The sequence below is a fragment of the Pipistrellus hanaki genome, assembly GCF_964339955.1.
Source record: "Pipistrellus hanaki genome assembly, chromosome: 9".
Taxonomy (NCBI): Eukaryota; Metazoa; Chordata; class Mammalia; order Chiroptera; family Vespertilionidae; genus Pipistrellus; species Pipistrellus hanaki.
Genome location: NC_140511.1, coordinates 41,226,825 through 41,245,496, shown reverse-complemented (window position 1 = coordinate 41,245,496; position 18,672 = coordinate 41,226,825). Strand labels below are relative to the sequence as shown.

The following is an 18,672-nucleotide window of genomic DNA, read 5'->3' as shown; positions in this document are numbered from 1 at the left end:
TTGTCCAAAGTCACACAGATTTGAATTCACGATAGGACCCCAAAACCTACGTTTTCCCCATGCAGACATTTTCTGGAAGACTTTACCACAAGCCAGCTCTGTGCCCTTACGCAGGTTCTGAGCTGTCTGAAAGTGAGCTTCCTCATTTTGAATGCGAGGAAAATGCAGGCCAATTCGCATGGCTTTTGTGGAGACTCAAATAAGGAGTGAGAGCAGCCAGTACAGGGCCCGGTCCCGGGGGGCCCTCACTCACCCCCGGCTGAACACAGTCCCCGGCTGCTTCCTGTAGCCCATGCAATGCCCTCTCCTCTCTCTCAGCACCTCCCACGTCAGTGCTTTGGGCGCTGCTTCTGCAAGTCCTGGTTGATGCCCTCTCTCCCTGGTTGGCATCCAGACCAGGGGCAGGGCGTCACCGATTGTGTGGGAGGAGGGGAGGCCCCATGCCTGGGGTAGGCCCCGCCCTCCCAGCAGCCTCTTCTCTTCCCCAGGCCCCCGTGTCACCCGCATAATAAGTGGCTTTCCCAGCTCACAGGCAGACAAACCTGCTGCAGAGCAGCATGGAGTACATTCCAGCACCCGTGGGCAAGTCCCTGTGGGTGGCCACTCTTCAGGACTGTCCGTCTAATGGGAGCGCTGAGCATCTGTCCTGCCAGGGGCACAGGGGCCTCGGAGACCTCATTTCCAGGCAGCTCTGTGCCGCCCCTCCCTCCCTCTGCAGGGCAGAAGAAGGGTGGCACAGAGGTGCTTTTTATCGAGTCCCCAGGTGTCCCGGGCACCAGCTGTCTTTCCTTGATGTCTCACCTCATCAGTGAGGAAATAGAAACTCACGGAGGGTCAGTGAGACTCTGAAACAGCTGGTCTTCACCTTTAGACCCAAGAGAGGACTTTAGGGGGTTCACGAACCCCTCACATTAAACGCAAAATTATATGTGACAGTTTGTGCATTTGTTTTCTGGGGTGAAAGGCAATCGCTGTCCCCACATTCTTACAGGGGCATATGGGCTCAAAGAGAGAAAGAACTACTGGTCCAGGGAATAGAGCCAATTAAACTGCCTCCCTCAGGGCTCAAGCCCCCATCTCGGCCTGCCTGCAGCTACTTATTTAGAATCTTAGAGTACAGAGCAGTGTATCCGCTTCATTTTCAGGCAGGAAGTAGGGGACCGGGGTGGGGGTGGGGGGGGGAGAGGGAGGAGGCAGCGCCTTGCCCAGCATCACAAGAGAAGGAAGTGGGACCAAGAAAAGATGCTATGAGCCTCCCAGATCCCCGCCTCGGGTGCACCAGCTCCCTTAGTCCCCATCTGCGCTGAGGAGCCACCACTTTCCCTGTTGTCGTGGGTCAGAGCGTGGCTGACGGGGAACTGGGCAGCTGGTAGAACCCCAGCCCACGCAGCACGCGACAGTCACTGGCCCCGAGCTGTAGGTTAACAATCCATCCAACCCAACCACAGCCCAGAAACCGGCCCAGCATCTTCCCAACGCCCTCATGTAGGTGGGAGCCACGCCCAGTTGGAAGGACAGGTTGGCTGAAATGCTGCTAATTATTGCCCTGAGCACCCCGCCTCTCTCTCCCTCCCTCCCGCTGCCACCCAACTCTGCTGGCAGAGGCTGCTGTGGCCCCATTGGCCTTCCTCTGGCACAGAGCCACTTCACCATTTTTCTGTGTAGACTCCTCTGGCATTCTGATCATGGCTGTCAACTTCTCTCGGTGCTTTAAAATGTGTCGTACTAAGTATTGGATTTAAAAGGAAGCCACGGATATAGGAAATTGAGGATGTTGAAATATAACTATGCACACATTAAGAAATCAAATTAGACATATAGTAACCCATATGTGCTTTTCGTTATTACAGTAAATAGATCTAGCAGCAGGACTAATGATTACTTTGATTCTCAAGTAGTGATGCGAACAAATGATTTTTCAAGATATCCGTACCTGCTATAAATGTGACAAAAACACCTGTGTTTTTTATTGGCGTCACTGTCAACAGCACTGCTCATTCTGCTGTGGTCTCTTACATTTGTCCATGAAGGAAATACTACATTTCCATCAGAGACGGGTAAAAATTAAGACGTCCTTTTCCCCCCGTCTAAGTCCACGAGTCTTTTGATGGGACATGTAACTGTGTGTTAGGTCCTCTTCACACGCCATCTCACGTGATCTTCCCAGCACCCTGTAAGGAGGTTGAGCGTCAGGGATGGGCGGTGGCCTGTGAGTGGCAGGGCCAGGGTTTCATGGAAGAGCATGTTCGTGCTCTTCACAGACCCTCTGCCGCCTCTCTGCCCTGCTCACGGGCCTGGCCTCCGGGCCTCAGGAGCTTCCCTGAGATGTGTGGGAAGGGGAGAGCGTGCAGGTGGCCCTGAGCCGTCCACATGGAAGCCAGAGGGGCCTTGGAGCAGTTGTTTACGTCTCGGAGCGCGGTGCTGGTCCCTCTGCAGCCCGGTGGCCTTCGAGGGTAGAGCAGGGAGCCCCTTGTCCGGAAAGCAGGATTAGGCTCTGATAAAGGAAGGTCATTCCGTGGCTTAGTTCCTTTTTGCTCAGTAGGCCTATCCTGTGTTGTTTTCTGGGGCTGGAGAGGTTAATCTGACCCAGTTCCAGCTCCCAGGGAGCTCAGAGACTCAAGGGCCACCTGCTGGGAGGAGTCTGGTGGGGGCGGCAGACGATGCGTGCTGTGAGAGGGGCTGTGGACACAGGGGACCAGGGGCAGTGGGACCCCCACTGGGAAAGTCCTGGGCCAGGATACGGTCTCCAGACTCTGCACCTGCTCCCTTTTCCTCCATCCAGGCTGCCTTAGCCCCTGAGTGAGGCTAGCGGGTAGGGATTCCCACCTTCGCAGAGAGCCCAGACGTCTAGGGTGGGCCTGGGGCTCAGCCTCTCTAGTCCTGCTCCCCCTCAGGAGAATTAGCTTCGAGGACAGCAGGTTTCCAGGCTGCTCAGCCCCTGGCCGGAACCTCACCGCCCCGCCCAGGCCCACCTGGAGTGCCCACCCGGCTTCTACAGGAGCTTGGATATCCGCTGACTCTTTCCCGGGCCTAAGGAAGGGGGCCAGTGGCAAACGGCTCAACCATGCGAGTGAGCCTGTCAGTGGCCTTACCTTATTATTATTATTTTTTAAATATATTTTATTGATTTTTTTACAGAGAGGAAGAGAGAGGGATAGAGAGCTAGAAACATCAATGAGAGAGAATCATGGATCAGCTGCCTCTTGCACACCCCCTACTGGAGATGTGCCCGCAACCCAGGTACATGCCCTTGACTGGAATCAAATCCAGGACCTTTCAGTCCACAAGCCGACGCTCTATCCACTGAGCCAAACCGGTTTTGGCAGTGGCCTTACCTTAGACACGGCCACTCACCAAAGCGCTCCGCAGTTTGCCTTTAACGGGGTTTCGTGGGCTGCAGATCTTCCCTAGATACCCCCTTCCCTGTCTGTGGTGTCACCCTCCCAAGCTGGTCCTGAAACACTGGACGCCTGGCCAGTCCGTGTTCACTGCCCATCCCGGGACAGTTGTGCTGCTTCCGGCCACCTTGGGGAGAGGCCAGCTCAGGAGCCGAGAGTCTGGATGACAAGGGTCTGCCGTTTCCCTGCCCTGAGATTGTGGAGAGTCTGTCTGTGCCTGCCCTCTCCCTGGGGAAACCGGGGAGGCTCAGCAGGAAAAAGAGAGTCTGGCACCCTGAGCCAGGCAGCCCTAGAGCGCCTGATCAGCAGAGGGTGGGCACACAGCATAGGCCATGGAGAAGGCACTGGACACAGGCCCGCTTCTACCAAGCATGAGGCCCCACTGCGCCAGGGGGCAGAGAAGGTATGGCCCCCTCGGGTGGAGAACTCAGAGGTGAGGTCCACATAGGGGCGTAGCATCATGTTGGGGAACCGTCTTGAAGAGCTGAAGTCTGAGCGTCTGAGGCTGGGAAATTGGACAGACCAACGCCTGCTGAGGGCATCTCGGGTTGAGCCATGAAGTAACCCAGGCTTGGCATGGCCTAGCCTTCCCTCCGTGCCAGGTGCCAGGTTATTCAACCTTCTGGGTAGCAGGCCCAGAACAAAGTGAACGCAGGAAAGCTGGCCCCAGGCAGGCTTCTTGGTATCCCGCTGGGGGGGTGAGAGGCGGGGCTGATGGGCTCCGGGGCCGCCTGGCACTTCCTCTCCTTGGAGGTGGCCAGCCCTCCTCCTCCGGGGGCAGGAATCCTTAGCGCGCATGTGCCTCTGGTGGCAGTCTGGGGCTTCTAGTTTTTGGTAAATTACTAAAGCCCGGTGCAGATGGTGGTTTGAATCCTGGCTCTGCCACTCCCTTGCCGGGCGACCTTGGGCAAGTTACCCTCCTGCCACCACCACTCCGGAGCCTCAGTGTTCTCATCTCTAAAACGGTGTCCGGGTCACCCTGCCTCACACCGAGACCATGGCTCAGCCCACGTCCCGGGGTGTGGAGGCCCATGGTAGGTCCCTCCCTTGTCCGTAGTAACTGTGCTGGGCACTGCGGTGGGGAGAGCATGCAGGAGAAGACAGAAAGAACAGCTCTAAGCACGGCTTCACAGGAAGCTGAGGTTCCTCTCCGACGCTATTGCCGGGGCAGCGTGGAGCCCACCTGTCCCTCAACACCAGGATCTCCAAGATGACCTGGGCCCTGATTTCCTCCCCAGGTTATGCCCATGGCCTTGGTGGTGCCGAGCTCAGCACCAGGGTAAATGCTCAGTCAGTCGCTTGGTGAGGCTTTGCCCCGGGGAGATGGAGCTCCCCCCCCCCCCCCCCCCCCCGCCCCGGGAGGACAGGGCCTGACCTGTGCCTCTGCCTGCCCTCCAGGAGTGGCCTGCAGCGTCATCCTCATGTACACCTTCTGCACCGACTGCTGGCTCATCGCCGTGCTCTACTTCACCTGGCTGGTGTTTGACTGGAACACGCCCAAGAAAGGTAAGAGCATGGGTCTCCTCGCCCCACGCCCTGGCCCTGGGAACCCCCTTTTTGCACAAGCTGGGGTTCCTCATGGTGGGTGTTGCCTCTTTTGATTTAACATCTTCTGTGAAAATACACTGGGCTAGGCCAGGGAGTGAGGGGAGGGGAGTTGCGGAGGGTTAAAAGCACTTCAAAGGAGCCATCCTGGTCCTCATAGGAGCTCACACTCCATCAAGGGTTTGCATAACACGAGGGTATGAGCATGGCCTGGGCCCAGTGGGAAGGGGGTGGGGGGAGGAAAAGATGTTGCATGGGGGTGGGGGGATAGTCACCCCTGTGGTTCACACTGGCTGTGTCTTGTCTTCTTGCCCAAACACCCCCTTCCCTGATCCCCACGCCCTCCCAACACTGTGTTTTGTTCTCTGGAAGGTGGCCGGAGGTCCCAGTGGGTCCGAAATTGGGCTGTGTGGCGCTACTTTCGAGACTACTTCCCCATCCAGGTAAAGTGTTTGTGTGTTATTGTGGGAGGGGGGGATGGGGTGGGAGATCTGAATTCGAGCCTTAGCCTGCCCATCCACAGTGACCACACATGCTGAGGAGAACCATGTGACATCTCCCACTGTGAGCATCTGTTTATACTCCTCCCCAATTTGTGCAGGATTTGCATAAATCGCGTTCCCATGCCCTGCTAATTCTACTGTGGCCTCTTACATGCCAAGTAAATAGAAAAAAAAAATCTCATACCAAGTAAATAGAAAAATCAAGACTTGGGGGGGAAATTCTAGTATTTCAGCCATAATGGTCAACAAAGTTGTGGTTGGACTTCATCATTAGCCCTAAGCTTCCTGGCAACCAAGGCAAAAGGGGAAACATGAAAGTGGTTGGCTCTTGTTTTCGGAAAAGAAGCAGCTTACTAGTTCCTCGGGGAAATAGGACTTGTTTTAGTACTTGGGTCTAAAAGATGTTTTAGACCTGAGACCCTGAGTGATACAAGGAGTAGGTGTCATAGCAGATATCAAGGCCATTGTCTGCCTGCCTTTCTGCGAATATTAAAGGCCTAGCTTAAAAAGTGAGGGCATTTACCAAGAGCAATACTTAAGTGATCCAAGTTCATCTGGCCCGCACCAAGGATAGCACTGAACCAAGAATAACAATAGGTGTGAGGGGCTTGCTTGCTTTGGGAAACTCCTATGGAAATAGCATTTCTCTCAGCCAGTCACCGGTGGGTCACTGGCGGTCATGGCCATGGGAATGAAGGCCCAGGAGATGTGCAGCAAAAGAAGAGCGAGAACCTAGTTCCTGAAGGGCCTGGGGAAGGCTTCTGGAGAAGCTGCCCCTAGAACTCCATCCCAAAGCGAAGCAGCACTGAAGAGGCAGGGGCAACACGGAGCGCGCAGACACCCCAGTTTGAGAAGAAGCCTGTGGCGTGGAGAGGGAGGATCATATTTTTAAAAAATGTTTTTATTGATTTTTTTTACAGAGAGGAAGAGAGAGGGATAGAGAATTAGAAACATCGAGAGAGAATCATCTATCAGCTGCCTCTTCCACACCCCCTACCGGGGATGTGCCCGCAATCAAGGCACATGCCCTTGATCGGAATCGAACCCTGGACCTTTCATTCGCAGGCCGACGCTCTATCTACTGAGCCAAACCGGTTTCGGCGAGGATCACAATTTATTGGGATACTTCTAAAAGCCAGCACCACCTCCCCCCATCCTGGCACTCTATAAGGGATACTAACTTTATCCTTTTTTTTTTTTTTTTTTTTTTTTTACATAAAAGGAAACTGAAGGTCAGAGTAGCAAAGCTTACTGAGGCTAGTGAGGGGTGGAGCCGAGATTCTAATTGCTATCTGGCCTCCAGGTCTGGGCTCCTGCCACTACAGCACACTGCCTCCCTGTGCACCGGAGCTGTGGGGAATAAACGTGGGCAGACACTCAGGCCTCCTGCATATTGGAGGACAGAGGCAGCAAAGGCCCAGGCTGACCCTGGGTGAGGCACCGGCCCTCGCAGGGTTCAGTCTCCCCTTACGAAGCAAGTTTAGGCCGAGTTGGTGTCTGGGTTTCCTTCCTGCTGCACCATGAGCTGCTCTGGGACTCCCGGTCTTCTGAGCACCCATCGTCTTTTCTCTGGGACCAACCTCTGGGTCCTGACAGAATGAATGGTGGCATGGTCTGGCTGTCGGCCTTGTCTCTGTCCCCCTCTGCAAGCTAGCCTGGCAAGGCAGAGGCATCTGGGCCCTGGTGCATCTGGGTGACTGGTGGATGGTGGGTGAGTCCAGCAGAATCCTGAAGGTTTTTCCTGCAGGGGAAAGACCTGTCTGGCCAGCTCACTCAGCACCCCAGCCCCGGCACACCCTCGCCGCTGAGGCAACCCAGCAGAGAGCAATGGTGGCAGCATGTGTGACCGTGAAAGTGTGCATGACACAGGGTGGTGTGGGTTTGCTGTCGTGAGTCAGTGAGACATCCTGGCCTGCTGCCTGGGGGAGGTGGCTGGTTGACCCCCACATTCCTCCACTGCGCCCAGTATTATGTGTGTATGTGTGTGTGGGGGGGAGGGGGGTTCCCTGGGGCCAGCTCCTTCTGTCTACCCAACCTGAACCCAGTTTTACCAGAATCTTCAGGGTCAGGGTTCTCACTCCTCCCTTTTCCTGAGGAGCCAAGGCTGTTGTTGCTAGGAGAAAGTTGCGTCAGAGGAGGATGTTGCATCACTTTGGAGGTGAGAAACAGTCCCACAGAGGGGCAAGGACTGGTCCAGGTTGCACAGCGAGTCCACCCAGCATTAGTACTGGAATAGTAAACAGGGTTGGTGGTGGGCAGAATCCAGGCCCTGGAATCCAGGCCCTGGGTTCTCTCCCACTGCATTCCCACTGCGTATTTCTCTGGGAGCGGTTCGGTCCCGGATTTCCCCGATTGGATTGAGCCCTGCTTCCTGGGTCCCCCTCTCTCTGCATTGCCATTGGAGACCTGGGTTGAGTTCTTGCTCTGTCACTCCATTCACCGAGCATCCGTTGTTGCTCCCACACAGTGCTGGGCATGGGGACACAGACGAGCCTGCCCTGGTCCCTGCCCTCAGGTGGGCTCACCACAGGGGTCTTCAAACTACGGCCCGCGGGCCACATGCGGCCCGCAGAGGAGTCTGATCCAGCCCGCCAGGTTTTTTGGGCAGTGAGCGCAGCCGAGGTGTTACAGTAGGAATTAGTAGTTCATATAGTCCAGCCCTCCAGCTCTCTGAGGGACCGTGATCTGGCCCCCACTTTAAAAAGTTTGAGGACCCCTGGAATAGAACCTGCTAGACTTTGTCACTTTCCGCTCCTGGGACCACAGGCACACTTTATCAAGCTCACTGGGCCTCATTAGTCTCATGTGCAAAACGGAGCTGTGCATATGAGAAAAAGGGGTACATGATGGTCCATTGGGAGGAACTGTGGGCTCTGTTCTCTCTCCTGGGGCCCTCACCTGAGGGGCCAGGCCCCCGTGTTCAGAGTGGCCTGTCCCTTGGGAAGCCTCCTAAGGCCAATCACCGCCCCCCGCCGCCCACCACCCACCACCAACCCTGATTACTATTGGTCAAAACTGGAACAGGCAGATATCCTTGCCCACTGATCTTTCTTAAAGGGACAAACAAAATCCAGTGTTCTTGTCACACCTTTTTTCCAAGAAATCAGCTGGGAGTTGGAGCCACAGGATAAGTTGGAGCTGGCCCTGGGACGCCCTGGGGCATGAGGACCAAAGCCACGTAGTGCCTTAGGCAGGCCAGGCAAGGAGTCTCAGCCTTGGCTTTGCTCTTCCCTGCAGGTGACCTTGGCCAAGCTCCTGCCCTTTGAGGTCTCAGGCTCCCCCTCTGTGAGAGGTGTTGGCCTTGGTGACCTGACATCAGGGCTGATGCTCTGTGGACTCGTGTGTGGCTCCCCCCTTTCCTCAGCCTCTTGCCAATGGTTGTGTAATAATTTTCAGCTGTACTTAGCACCCATCCGTCCTCTCTCCCTTCTCGGTGGGGCTCTTTGCTCTTTGCCACCAGAGCAGCTCGGCTGGCCCAGAGACCATCCCTTCCCTCAGCAGAGGTGGGGCTCACCTGTTGGCAGCAGCCACCGGGACTGCTGGCTGCCTGGGAGAGGAGTGGGCAGTGCCTGGGTATAGGCAGGATTTTTGGAGAGACCATGAAAGAGCCTGAGCTTAGAATCCTCTGTTTGTCCATCTGCCTCGTTTCACGGATGGGCCTACTGAGGCCCAGGGAGGAGGGCCTGCCCCAAGTTCACAAAGCGAGTCAGTGTCCGGCTGGAATAGGAACCAAGGCTGTCTGCTTCCGGACCTAGGTTCTCAGTCCCGTGTTTCTCTGCCACCGCGCCCTGCGGTGCGAGCTCAGGCAAATCTCTGCTCTTCTCTGGTTCTGAGGTGCCTTCTATAGGGTCCCAGGGTGGCACAGGCCTATCTGAGTGCTTTTCCTGCCCCGACAGGCAGGGTGTGAGGAGTGACTGCCAGGAACGTGTCCCGGGCTCACGTGGCCAGCCCCTGGGACTGAGACTTTGTCCTAGGAAACAGGCGACACAAGAGTGGGCATGTCAACAGAGCCTTTATCAGCAGTGTCCTCTCTGCAGGATGGACACTCTGTCCAGCCTGAGGGGCGGAGAGTGTGGCACCCAGAGACCAAAGCTGTGCCAGATGCCTGCGTTCTCCGGGGCACTGCACAGAGCTCCAGGGCACCTCGTTTCACTAAATGCCCCGCCAGGCAGGGGCTGGGAGACGGGGAAAATGATTGAAAGAGCCACCGGGTGATACATCTACAACCTAGCCCTGATTGGCTTCATTGGAGATTGTCTCAAGAAAATAATCAGCCCAGCCTCTGTGGCTCTGTGGTTGAGTGTCAGCCCATGCACCAGGAGGTTGCTGGTTCAGTTCCCGGTTAGATGTTTCTAACCCTCTTCCTTCCTCTCTCTGAAAACAATAAAAAACATATATTTTGTAAAAAAAAAATCTTTATTGTTGAAAGTATTACATGTGTCTTCCTTGTTTCCCCATTGACCCCTTCTTGCCCACCCCTGAATAAAAACATATTTTAAAACATGATAGACATGTAGATAAAAAATAAGGTATTTATGGAAGCATTATTTTTCTTTTTAAATAATTTTTTATTGTTGAAAGTGTTACATATGTCCCCCTTCCCTCCCCTCCATTTACCCCCACCAGCCCCCCCACCCCCACTCCAGGCCTTCAGCACCCTATTGTCTGTGTCCATGGGTTATGCACTCAAGGTCTTTGGTTGATTATCTCCCAGCCACCCACTCTCTCCTGCCTTCCCTTTGAGATTCCACACTCTGTTCCATATGGAAGCATTATTTCTGAGGGGAGTTTTGGAAGCTTTTTAAAGGTCCATCTGTAGGAGTTTGATTATAGTCCCATTACATGTAGCATGGCTGCATGATAGGATAATATAGCCATAGGAAGATACGTTACTGAGGAATTTCGGTAAGGAAAAATAGATAGGGTATGATAATACTTGTTTGGAAATTATATAAAAATGATACCAACCATATGTGATTTTGTCATTTTTTTTTTTAAAAGTATGTGTATGTTTGAGTAGAAAAAGGACTCAACCCAGAGTGATTTAGTTGGCTAGAGGTATGACAGATGCTTTTGATTTTCTTTTCTCTTTTTTAATTTTCTGTATTTTGAAAATTCTCTGTGATAGTCATTATTTTTCTAATCAGAAAAAAAAGTGATGCTTTCTGAACAAAATACCAGTATTGCCCACCCCTCTCTTCACCTTCCCTCCATCGTGTTTGTTGTACTGCTGGGTAGGTGCCTCTTGTTGCTCAGGGTTTAGGGAAACTTTACACCAGCCACCCTGCCATCTAACTCTAACCCCAGGGCAGGAGGCAGCCCCTGAGGAAGCCAGTTATTCCTCAGAGCATCCCGGGGCAGGTTTGTTGAAAGTTCCGCAGGTCAGCTGCCCCACTGCACAGCTGACCTCCCACCACCACAGTGGCTGGCAGAGCTGTTCTTGCCCTTGTCCTCCGGCCTCAGAGCCCCAGAAGAAGCTGGCTGCCTGGAAGGAAGTTTCCACTCAGGCAGGCTGCACTGTCTCTTCTCCGGCCAGACTGAGGGACTTGGACTTGACCCCAGAGGGAACTAGAGAGGTACAGGGATTGCATTGGGTTTTAGAATAGTCACTCTGCTGTGAGAGGAGGATGGCCCAGAGGGAGGGAAGACAGGAGGCTAGCTGAGTGCAGAGAAGAGGACCTGGAGTATTTGGCTGGAGAAGTAAGGGGATCAAGGGAGAAATTTCCCCTCCCCCCTGGGACTTGCAGTCCAAATGGCAGCCAACGAGCACCTGCACTGTGACCCCAGTGGTGAGGAGTCTGAGGTCAGGTGTGGAGAGTCACTCGTCCTTGAGGCCCAGAGTCCCAGGGGGGATGGCAAACCCAGTCTGTCCTGACCTTCGGGGTGTGCCTCAGGGTCCCGTCCTCCCCCTCCCCCCGGCCAGTTTCCACTCACCCAAGCTTTCCCCTGCAGCTGGTGAAGACCCACAACCTGCTGACCACCAGGAACTACATCTTCGGATACCACCCCCATGGCATCATGGGTCTGGGTGCCTTCTGCAACTTCAGCACAGAGGCCACGGAAGTGAGCAAGAAGTTCCCCGGCATAAGGCCCTACCTGGCCACGCTGGCTGGCAACTTCCGGATGCCAGTGCTGAGGGAGTACCTGATGTCCGGAGGTGAGACTCCATGGCTGCCTATCCTTACTGTGCCCCGCTGAGCCAGATGACAGATGGTCCAGGAAGCCCATACACCACCCTGGACCCGTGTTGAGAGGAGCAGCCTATGTGTCAGGGCCAAGCAGGAGAGCTGTGCATAAGTCTTCAAGATTGAACCTGGATAGTATCTTCCCTAGGAAGCCTTCTCTGGCCCCTTTTCTGGGTACCCCAGCCCCGTGCTCCCCTCTGCACAACCTGATTGTTGTCCATGGCACTATCATTCTCTCCCCCACCCCCACCGTGACCCCCAGCAGCCTGATGTACTGGCATCAGCCTGGCACCAGCACGTGGCATCAGCCTGGTAGACTTAAGACCTCAGGCAGTATTTGCTAAGTGAATGAATTACCTAAACAACCTTGTATTGTTATCCCCATTTTATAGATAAGTGAGCCAAGGCTCAGAAAAAGAATAGCTTAGGTAGGGCCATGCAACTTTGAAGGTTAGGTCTGGGGCTCAAGTTTGCTTATACATCACTGTGGGGGGTAGGCAGTGCCCCCAAAGGCAGCCCCAATGGCGTGTCTTCTCCTCCTCCCCCCAGGCATCTGCCCTGTGAACCGGGACACCATAGACTACTTGCTTTCAAAGAACGGGACCGGCAATGCCATCATCATCGTCGTTGGGGGCGCAGCCGAGTCCCTGAGCTCCAGGCCCGGCAAGAATGCGGTCACCCTGCGCAGCCGCAAAGGCTTTGTGAAACTGGCCCTGCGGCATGGGTAAGTGCCTCCGTGCGCGCGCGCACACACACACACACACACACGCACACACATGCACACACAGACACACACACTCACACACACACTCACACACACACACGTACACACTATCAGCAGCTCTGTACAAACACATACACACACACACATGCACAGGCACAGACACACACACGTACACACTATCAGCAGCTCCGTAAAAAAACACACACACACACACATACACACACACACACTCACACACACGTACACACTATCAGCAGCTCCTTGGCTCCTGGAGGCCCAGACGCCAGGAAGGCATAGAACAGACCTCACTGTCCTGTGGTGGGGGAGGGGGCTTGGAGCCCAGAGGTTCAGGCCAAGTTGTCCAAGAATAGCCTTGGCGTCTGACTAGGGCAAAGGGGAGGCCTGTGTCCCCTGAGCCCTCACAGGTGGGCGGAGAGGGCAGGAACATGCCTAGGACAGTGCCCTGGAGCCAAAGCCGCCATGCTGCTTGCAGAAGAGGGCGGCGTGGATGGACACAGCAGGGAGGCTTCCCCGAAGGGTGATGCGAAGGGCAGGTGGAGAGGAGCTGGCCAGCTTGGGTGTTTGTGACCTTTTCTAGAAAGCCAGAGACACATTCTGTGTAGCCACCTGTTAAGCACATGTCACTGGACAAAGCACATTCACTTCTCAGTCCCCTGGGATACCACGGCCACCCTGCCGGTGGTGACGTCCTACTTTCCACGTGAGGAAGCCGAGCCAGGCTAAGTGGCCCAGTAGGGGTCACGTTGTAAAATGCAGAGCTAAGCTCTCTGGACTCCAGGTGCTCTGTTTTCTTCCCTTCTCTGTGCTCTGGGCAACCCCAGGAGGAGGGCTTTGGGGTGACAGGCTCCAGCAATGGCAGACCTAGAGCGGGAGAGGATGCAGCCTACAGTCACCCACAAGTTAGGGATGGCACTAACCATTTGGGCCCCACCCACCGCTCCTCCCTGTCCTCTCAGGGCCTTACCCCAGGCTCTGGGAGAGGCTGCTCTTCAGGCCCCAGCCTGTGCCAGGCTCTGGGTACACGACCATTCAGACCCAGCCCCTGTGTTCAGGGCAGGGGGCAGTATGAAGGGACAGACAGCGACAACACGGTGTGCTGAGGACTGTGACATGGAACTGAGAAAGGCCTCGGTTGGGTATGGGACAGGGAGAAGGTTCCAGCAGAGACAGACCTGGAGGATGAAAGAGAACAGGCATGCTAAAGCAGGGCCTGCCACCTTCCCTTTGCCTAGTGCTACCAAAGCCCTGATATGCTCCCCCGTCACTAGCCGGGGGGCAGAGGGGACATATGTTGGGGACCCCCCGGGTGGTTCCGGCACAGCCCTGTGGGAGGGGAGCTCGGCTAGTGTCCAAGGCCTCTAGGACTGACAGGAGGAACCGAAGCCAGTGACCGGGGAGTGACAAGCCTGGCCTCTCCCTTCCAGAGCTGACCTGGTTCCCACCTACTCCTTCGGAGAGAATGAGGTCTACAAGCAAGTGATCTTCGAGGAGGGCTCCTGGGGCCGGTGGGTCCAGAAGAAGTTCCAGAAGTACATTGGCTTCGCCCCGTGCATTTTCCACGGCCGAGGCCTCTTCTCCTCCGACACCTGGGGGCTGGTGCCCTACTCCAAGCCCATCACCACTGTCGGTGAGTCTCCCTGCGTGAAGACCCTGAGCTTGGGGGGCCGCAGCTAGCTAGTTGTGGAGTTAGGACTCAAATCCAGGCCGCCTGGCTCTGATGTCCATGCTCTAAAGTCCAGTGTTTCCCAAAGTGTGGTATGCGTAACCCCAGGGGTACGGGAAGAGTCTGGTGGGGGTACGCGTTGCACCGGAGTTTGGTGGGGATATGCACTGCACCGTACTTAGCTGCGCCTAATTCTATGTTCTCATGAGTACGAGGAGTACTCAGCGTTACGAAAATTATAGAAGGGGTACACTTATGTCAAAAGTTTGGGAAACACTGCTAAACCATGAGGACATGTGGGGGCTGCCCTGGGGGGATTATTGGTGGAGGTGGGGTTAGGGTGATGGGGTGAAGTGTTATTCCTGTGAGCCAAGCTGTGCTCACAAACCAAGACCCAGCAGTCCTGTGCTTGTAGAGCCGGGCAGTCTCTTAGGGAAGATCCCGTTAGAGCAAAGGTCAGCAGGGGGTGTGAGTGGGGTGTGCGGCATGCTCTGGGGGTCATAGTGGACCGCAGTGAGGAGGTGACTCTTAGACTGTGAGCTGAATAGGAATTATCCAGCAAAAGAGGTGGGAGGAGGGAGTTTCTGTCAGACACAGAAGCCTAAGTGAAGTCCCTGAAGCAAGACTGTGTGGAGTTTTGAAAGAAAACATGACGAGAGCAGAGTCCTGTGAAAAGTGTTGCAAAGAACTGGCTGCACTTGGCCTTCAGCTATGTTGTGTTGGGTTTATTTGGGATCATTGTAGAGGGTTCCAAAGACTTATCTCTTGTAGGGGGGGTGTGTGTTAATGGTTCACAAGCTGGAGCTCACACGGGAGCCTGTGGGCGGCAAGCTGTAGACTGGAGGGGCCAAAGCTCACATAGACCCTTTGAATGATCAGAGCCAGGTATTCTGTTTGGTACTTGACACAGAGACTGACTTCCTGCATTTCAGGTCACATGACCTAGACTCTCCCATCCATCTCTGCTCTCTGTGAGGCAGCAGAGACATTTTCATGCTTGGGGTGTCTGGCCAGGGATGGGGTCCTGTGGGCATTGTGAAGGAACTGTTTTTTACTTTAGTAGTGGGAAGCTGGGATGCTGTGGTGAGGGTGATTTAGCCTACTTGCTTGGGAACTGAGCAGGTGTTAAGGAGAAAGGCGGAGTGCCATGGGATTTGTCTGCGAACCTCCCCCTCGCAAACAGAGCACAGAGGACCAGTGCAGGTGACCCGCGTAGAGGAAGACAAGGTTACGGTATTGATGGACGGGTCTCTAAAGCTGGTGACGCCAGAGGGGGGCCCAGTCAGGGGGCTTTGAACCCCGGAGGTCCCCATGATGGAAGCTGTGGAGGCCATGGTGATGGTCCGCGGACGGCTCCAGGCCTTCTGAAAGCATGGCGTGCAGGTGTGGGCTCTAGGCTCTGACCAGCTGCTTCAGGAGCTGAGAGACCCCACCCTCACCTTCCATCTGCTTGGCTCTTCCAGGCCTGTGGTGGAGGGGAGAAGCCCAGGAGATGATCAAACTGCTCCTAGCAACCTCTACATTCAGGAATGAGTCCTTGGAGCTGGGGCGGGGGGTAATTAGGAACCACTCCCTGCACCCTCCTTCCCAATAGATACTTGTTAGTGGTCACGATATGCCCCTTTATCCCAATAAACATTCAGCCTCGGGGAAATATATATATATATATATATATATATATATATATATATATATATATATATATATATATATACACACACACACACACACATACACACGATATATATATGGTTTGGAGGAGGGAAGGTTCTGATTTGCGTTTTAAAGTGATCCTTGGGACTTCTGGATAGAAAATGGATTAGAAGGGGCAAAATTGGAAGCCATAAGACCACTCCAGAGGCTTTTGGGTAGCCGGTGGCTTAGATGAGGGAATGGCAGTGGAGATGGAAGAGGACTTGGGGGAAATTTCAGAAATGTCTTTGACAGAACTTGGTGATGAGTTGGGTATGGAGATGAAATAGGATTAGGAGATAAAACAGTGCCCAGAAGTATGAATGTTGGTCTCCTCTCCCTCTCCCGCCTTCACCCCCCTTCTCAAACCATGCCACGATTCACAGAATCCTCACAAAGCGCCCCCACCCCCGCCCCGAGGAAGGATCGCTGTGTGACAGGCGAGGAAACGAAGGCTCAGAGAGGCAAAGTGACTTGCCCAGGGCTTTTCCAGGAGCTCCCAGCTGAGTGCCATGGGTGCAGACAGGCCTCATCCCCATTATCACTTAGTGGCCCCAAGGCCTTGGGCAGGTCCCTTCCCATGCCATTGGGCCTCAGTCCTCTCCTCTGCCAAAGGACATCCTAGGACAGAACACCTTCAGCACAGAGCCCGGCACATGGTGGGCACGTAGCACAGGGTCCCTGCCCTCAGCATCATGGTCAGCGCCCAGGGAGGGTGGGCCCAACGGCACGGACTAACCAGCGGCCTCTGCCCCTTCCCCGCAGTGGGCGAGCCCATCACCATTCCCAAGCTGGAGCACCCGACCCAGCAGGACATCGACCTGTACCACGCCATGTACATGGAGGCCCTGGTGAAGCTCTTCGACAAGCACAAGACCAGCTTCGGCCTCCCGGAGACCGAGGTCCTGGAGGTGAACTGAGCCCGCCCGCCCGCTGCCTGCCGGGAGGAGCCCGCTGCCAGTCGTTTTCTACCAAGTCCTCGAGTGCTTTTTGTTCTGTAAATTTGCAAGTGTCATGGGTGTCTGTGGGTTATTTAAAAGAAATTATAATAATTTTGTTAAACCATGAAAACCTTAGGTCTTTTTTTAGGAAGGAAAGCACTTGGACGTTTCAGGCTTTTTTTTTTTTTTTTTTTTTTTTCTCCACTTCCCATCTGTGCTGTTCTCGGTGGTGGCTGACACCTCTGGGCCTTTTATAGCTTCTCAACCAGCCCCTCTTCTTCCATTCCTGAAGTCACGGAGAGAGCGCGGTCCGGGCTGCCCGGGGAAGCAGGACGAGCCATTAGGGACCCGGGCCAGTGAGATGATTTGCTCTTTGCCCCTGGAGGGCAAGGAGCAGAAGCCGCTTCTGACACAAACACCTCTCTTCCCGGCTACCCTGACTTGCCTGCAGGACTAGTCCCTCCTGCCCAGGGGAAGCCTGGAAGGCACAGCGGTGCAGGGATGGGCATCTGGACTGTTCCAGCTTGATTCTCTCTGCCGCTTCCCCTGTCCCCAGTCTTCCACACGGAGCCGGGACTGGCCTCCGCAGAGACACTGGGGTGGTGGTGAGCCTGTGCCGAGAGCAGGGCTGTCCCGAGCACACCATCGCGTGGATTACCCAGCTACCACGTCTGGTTGGAGTGACCGGTTTTCCTCAGAGTGCTGGGGACGTGGACCCGGCACTGACCAGGCCGTGGCCGGAAGCCCGTACTTTCCCCGGTGGCCTCGTTCTGCTGAGCCCACACCCCCTCGTCTTCCTGTTGGCCGCGGAGCCTGGCCTTCGGAGCATCAGGTTGGCTTCCGGATGGGAGGCCCCCTAACCTGCGCCTCAGGTGTGTGTGCCTTTTTGGGAGGATGGGGGCCGGGGAGGAAACCCAGCCTTTCTTCCGTGTGTTCTGTTTTCTCTTGATGAGATCATTGTACCTTGTCAGACTTTTGTATATTCCTAAACAGATAAATAAAAATGAGCGTCCTCTGAGTTCTTGCTGGGGATGACATCTGACACCTGGGGAGACCATAGCTACCTGCCCAGGCCCCTTCCCCTCGCTCCGTTGGCCCACACGGCCCGGTGTGATGCATCATCTGTTGCCGTGTAACAAATTAGTCCAACACTGAATGGCCTCAAACACTGTCCACAGCTTTTATAACCTAATCTCAGAAGTGATCACCTGTCACGTTTGCCGTATTCTCTTCGTTAGGTACAAATCCTGAGGCCCAGGTCACACTCAGGAAGGTTACAGACGGAGTGACTACCGGGATGTAGGGGGCCTTGGAGCCCCCTCACAGCCTCCTACCACAGGTGCTAAAGGGCTGCTTGCTGTCCAGTGGCAGGGTCCTGGGAAGGCTGAGCTGGAAAGGCCCTTAGGCATGGCTCACACGGTGGTCCTTGCCCCTGGCCTGGCCTAAGTTATACCCCGAAGGGGAAGACCTCTGGCCTGCTGTCACTCTAGTCATTTCATGCCACACCCAGGTCTTAGGAGATGCCATCTCTCTATTCTGATTCCATTCAGTTCAGTGAGTGCTAAGCCCCTAGGAACCCTTCCCAGCTGAGACTAAAAGACCTCATTCCAACTTCCCAACTGCCTAGAAGCCTGTCCCCACCACTCACCCACCCCAGGGACTGCTTCTGTTTCAGAAGCTGTGAGTGGGCTCCTTGGGAGCAGGAACAAACATTGGAAATAGCTGGGGATATGCAGGGTGGTCAGACCTGTGACAAGATGCCCTTACCCCAGCCTGGGGTGCCTCATGGAACTGGAACCCTGAAACCTGGCCATGATGCAAAAGGTGACTGGACATTTGCCAAGAAGGAGTGGAGGGGCAGAGCAGTAAATGCTGACAGAGGAGCCAGCCCTGCTGATTTGAGGGGTTGAGAGGTGGCGGTAGAGAGGTGTCCAGGGGTCTGCCATGGGGCTTCGCTCGGAAGGGTGGGGGAGCTGGCTTCTCCGGAGTCTCTGGGTGGG

General features: G+C 55.0%; 1 protein-coding gene across 3 annotated transcripts in view; it reads left to right on the top strand.

The window, feature by feature from the left end:
- The window catches only part of DGAT2 (diacylglycerol O-acyltransferase 2), a 41,547-nt gene extending 23,857 nt beyond the window's left edge, over nucleotides 1-17,690 (top strand). For all 3 annotated transcript variants that reach the window (XM_084893418.1, XM_084893419.1, XM_084893420.1), the window contains exons 3-8: nucleotides 4,797-4,904; nucleotides 5,316-5,386; nucleotides 11,399-11,603; nucleotides 12,181-12,355; nucleotides 13,801-14,003; nucleotides 16,497-17,690. In XM_084893418.1, coding sequence (XP_084749544.1) covers nucleotides 4,797-4,904; nucleotides 5,316-5,386; nucleotides 11,399-11,603; nucleotides 12,181-12,355; nucleotides 13,801-14,003; nucleotides 16,497-16,651 — 917 coding nt within the window. In that variant the 3' untranslated portion in view covers nucleotides 16,652-17,690. The remainder of the gene's footprint in view (nucleotides 1-4,796; nucleotides 4,905-5,315; nucleotides 5,387-11,398; nucleotides 11,604-12,180; nucleotides 12,356-13,800; nucleotides 14,004-16,496) is intronic.
- Nucleotides 17,691-18,672: the final 982 nt, after the last annotated feature.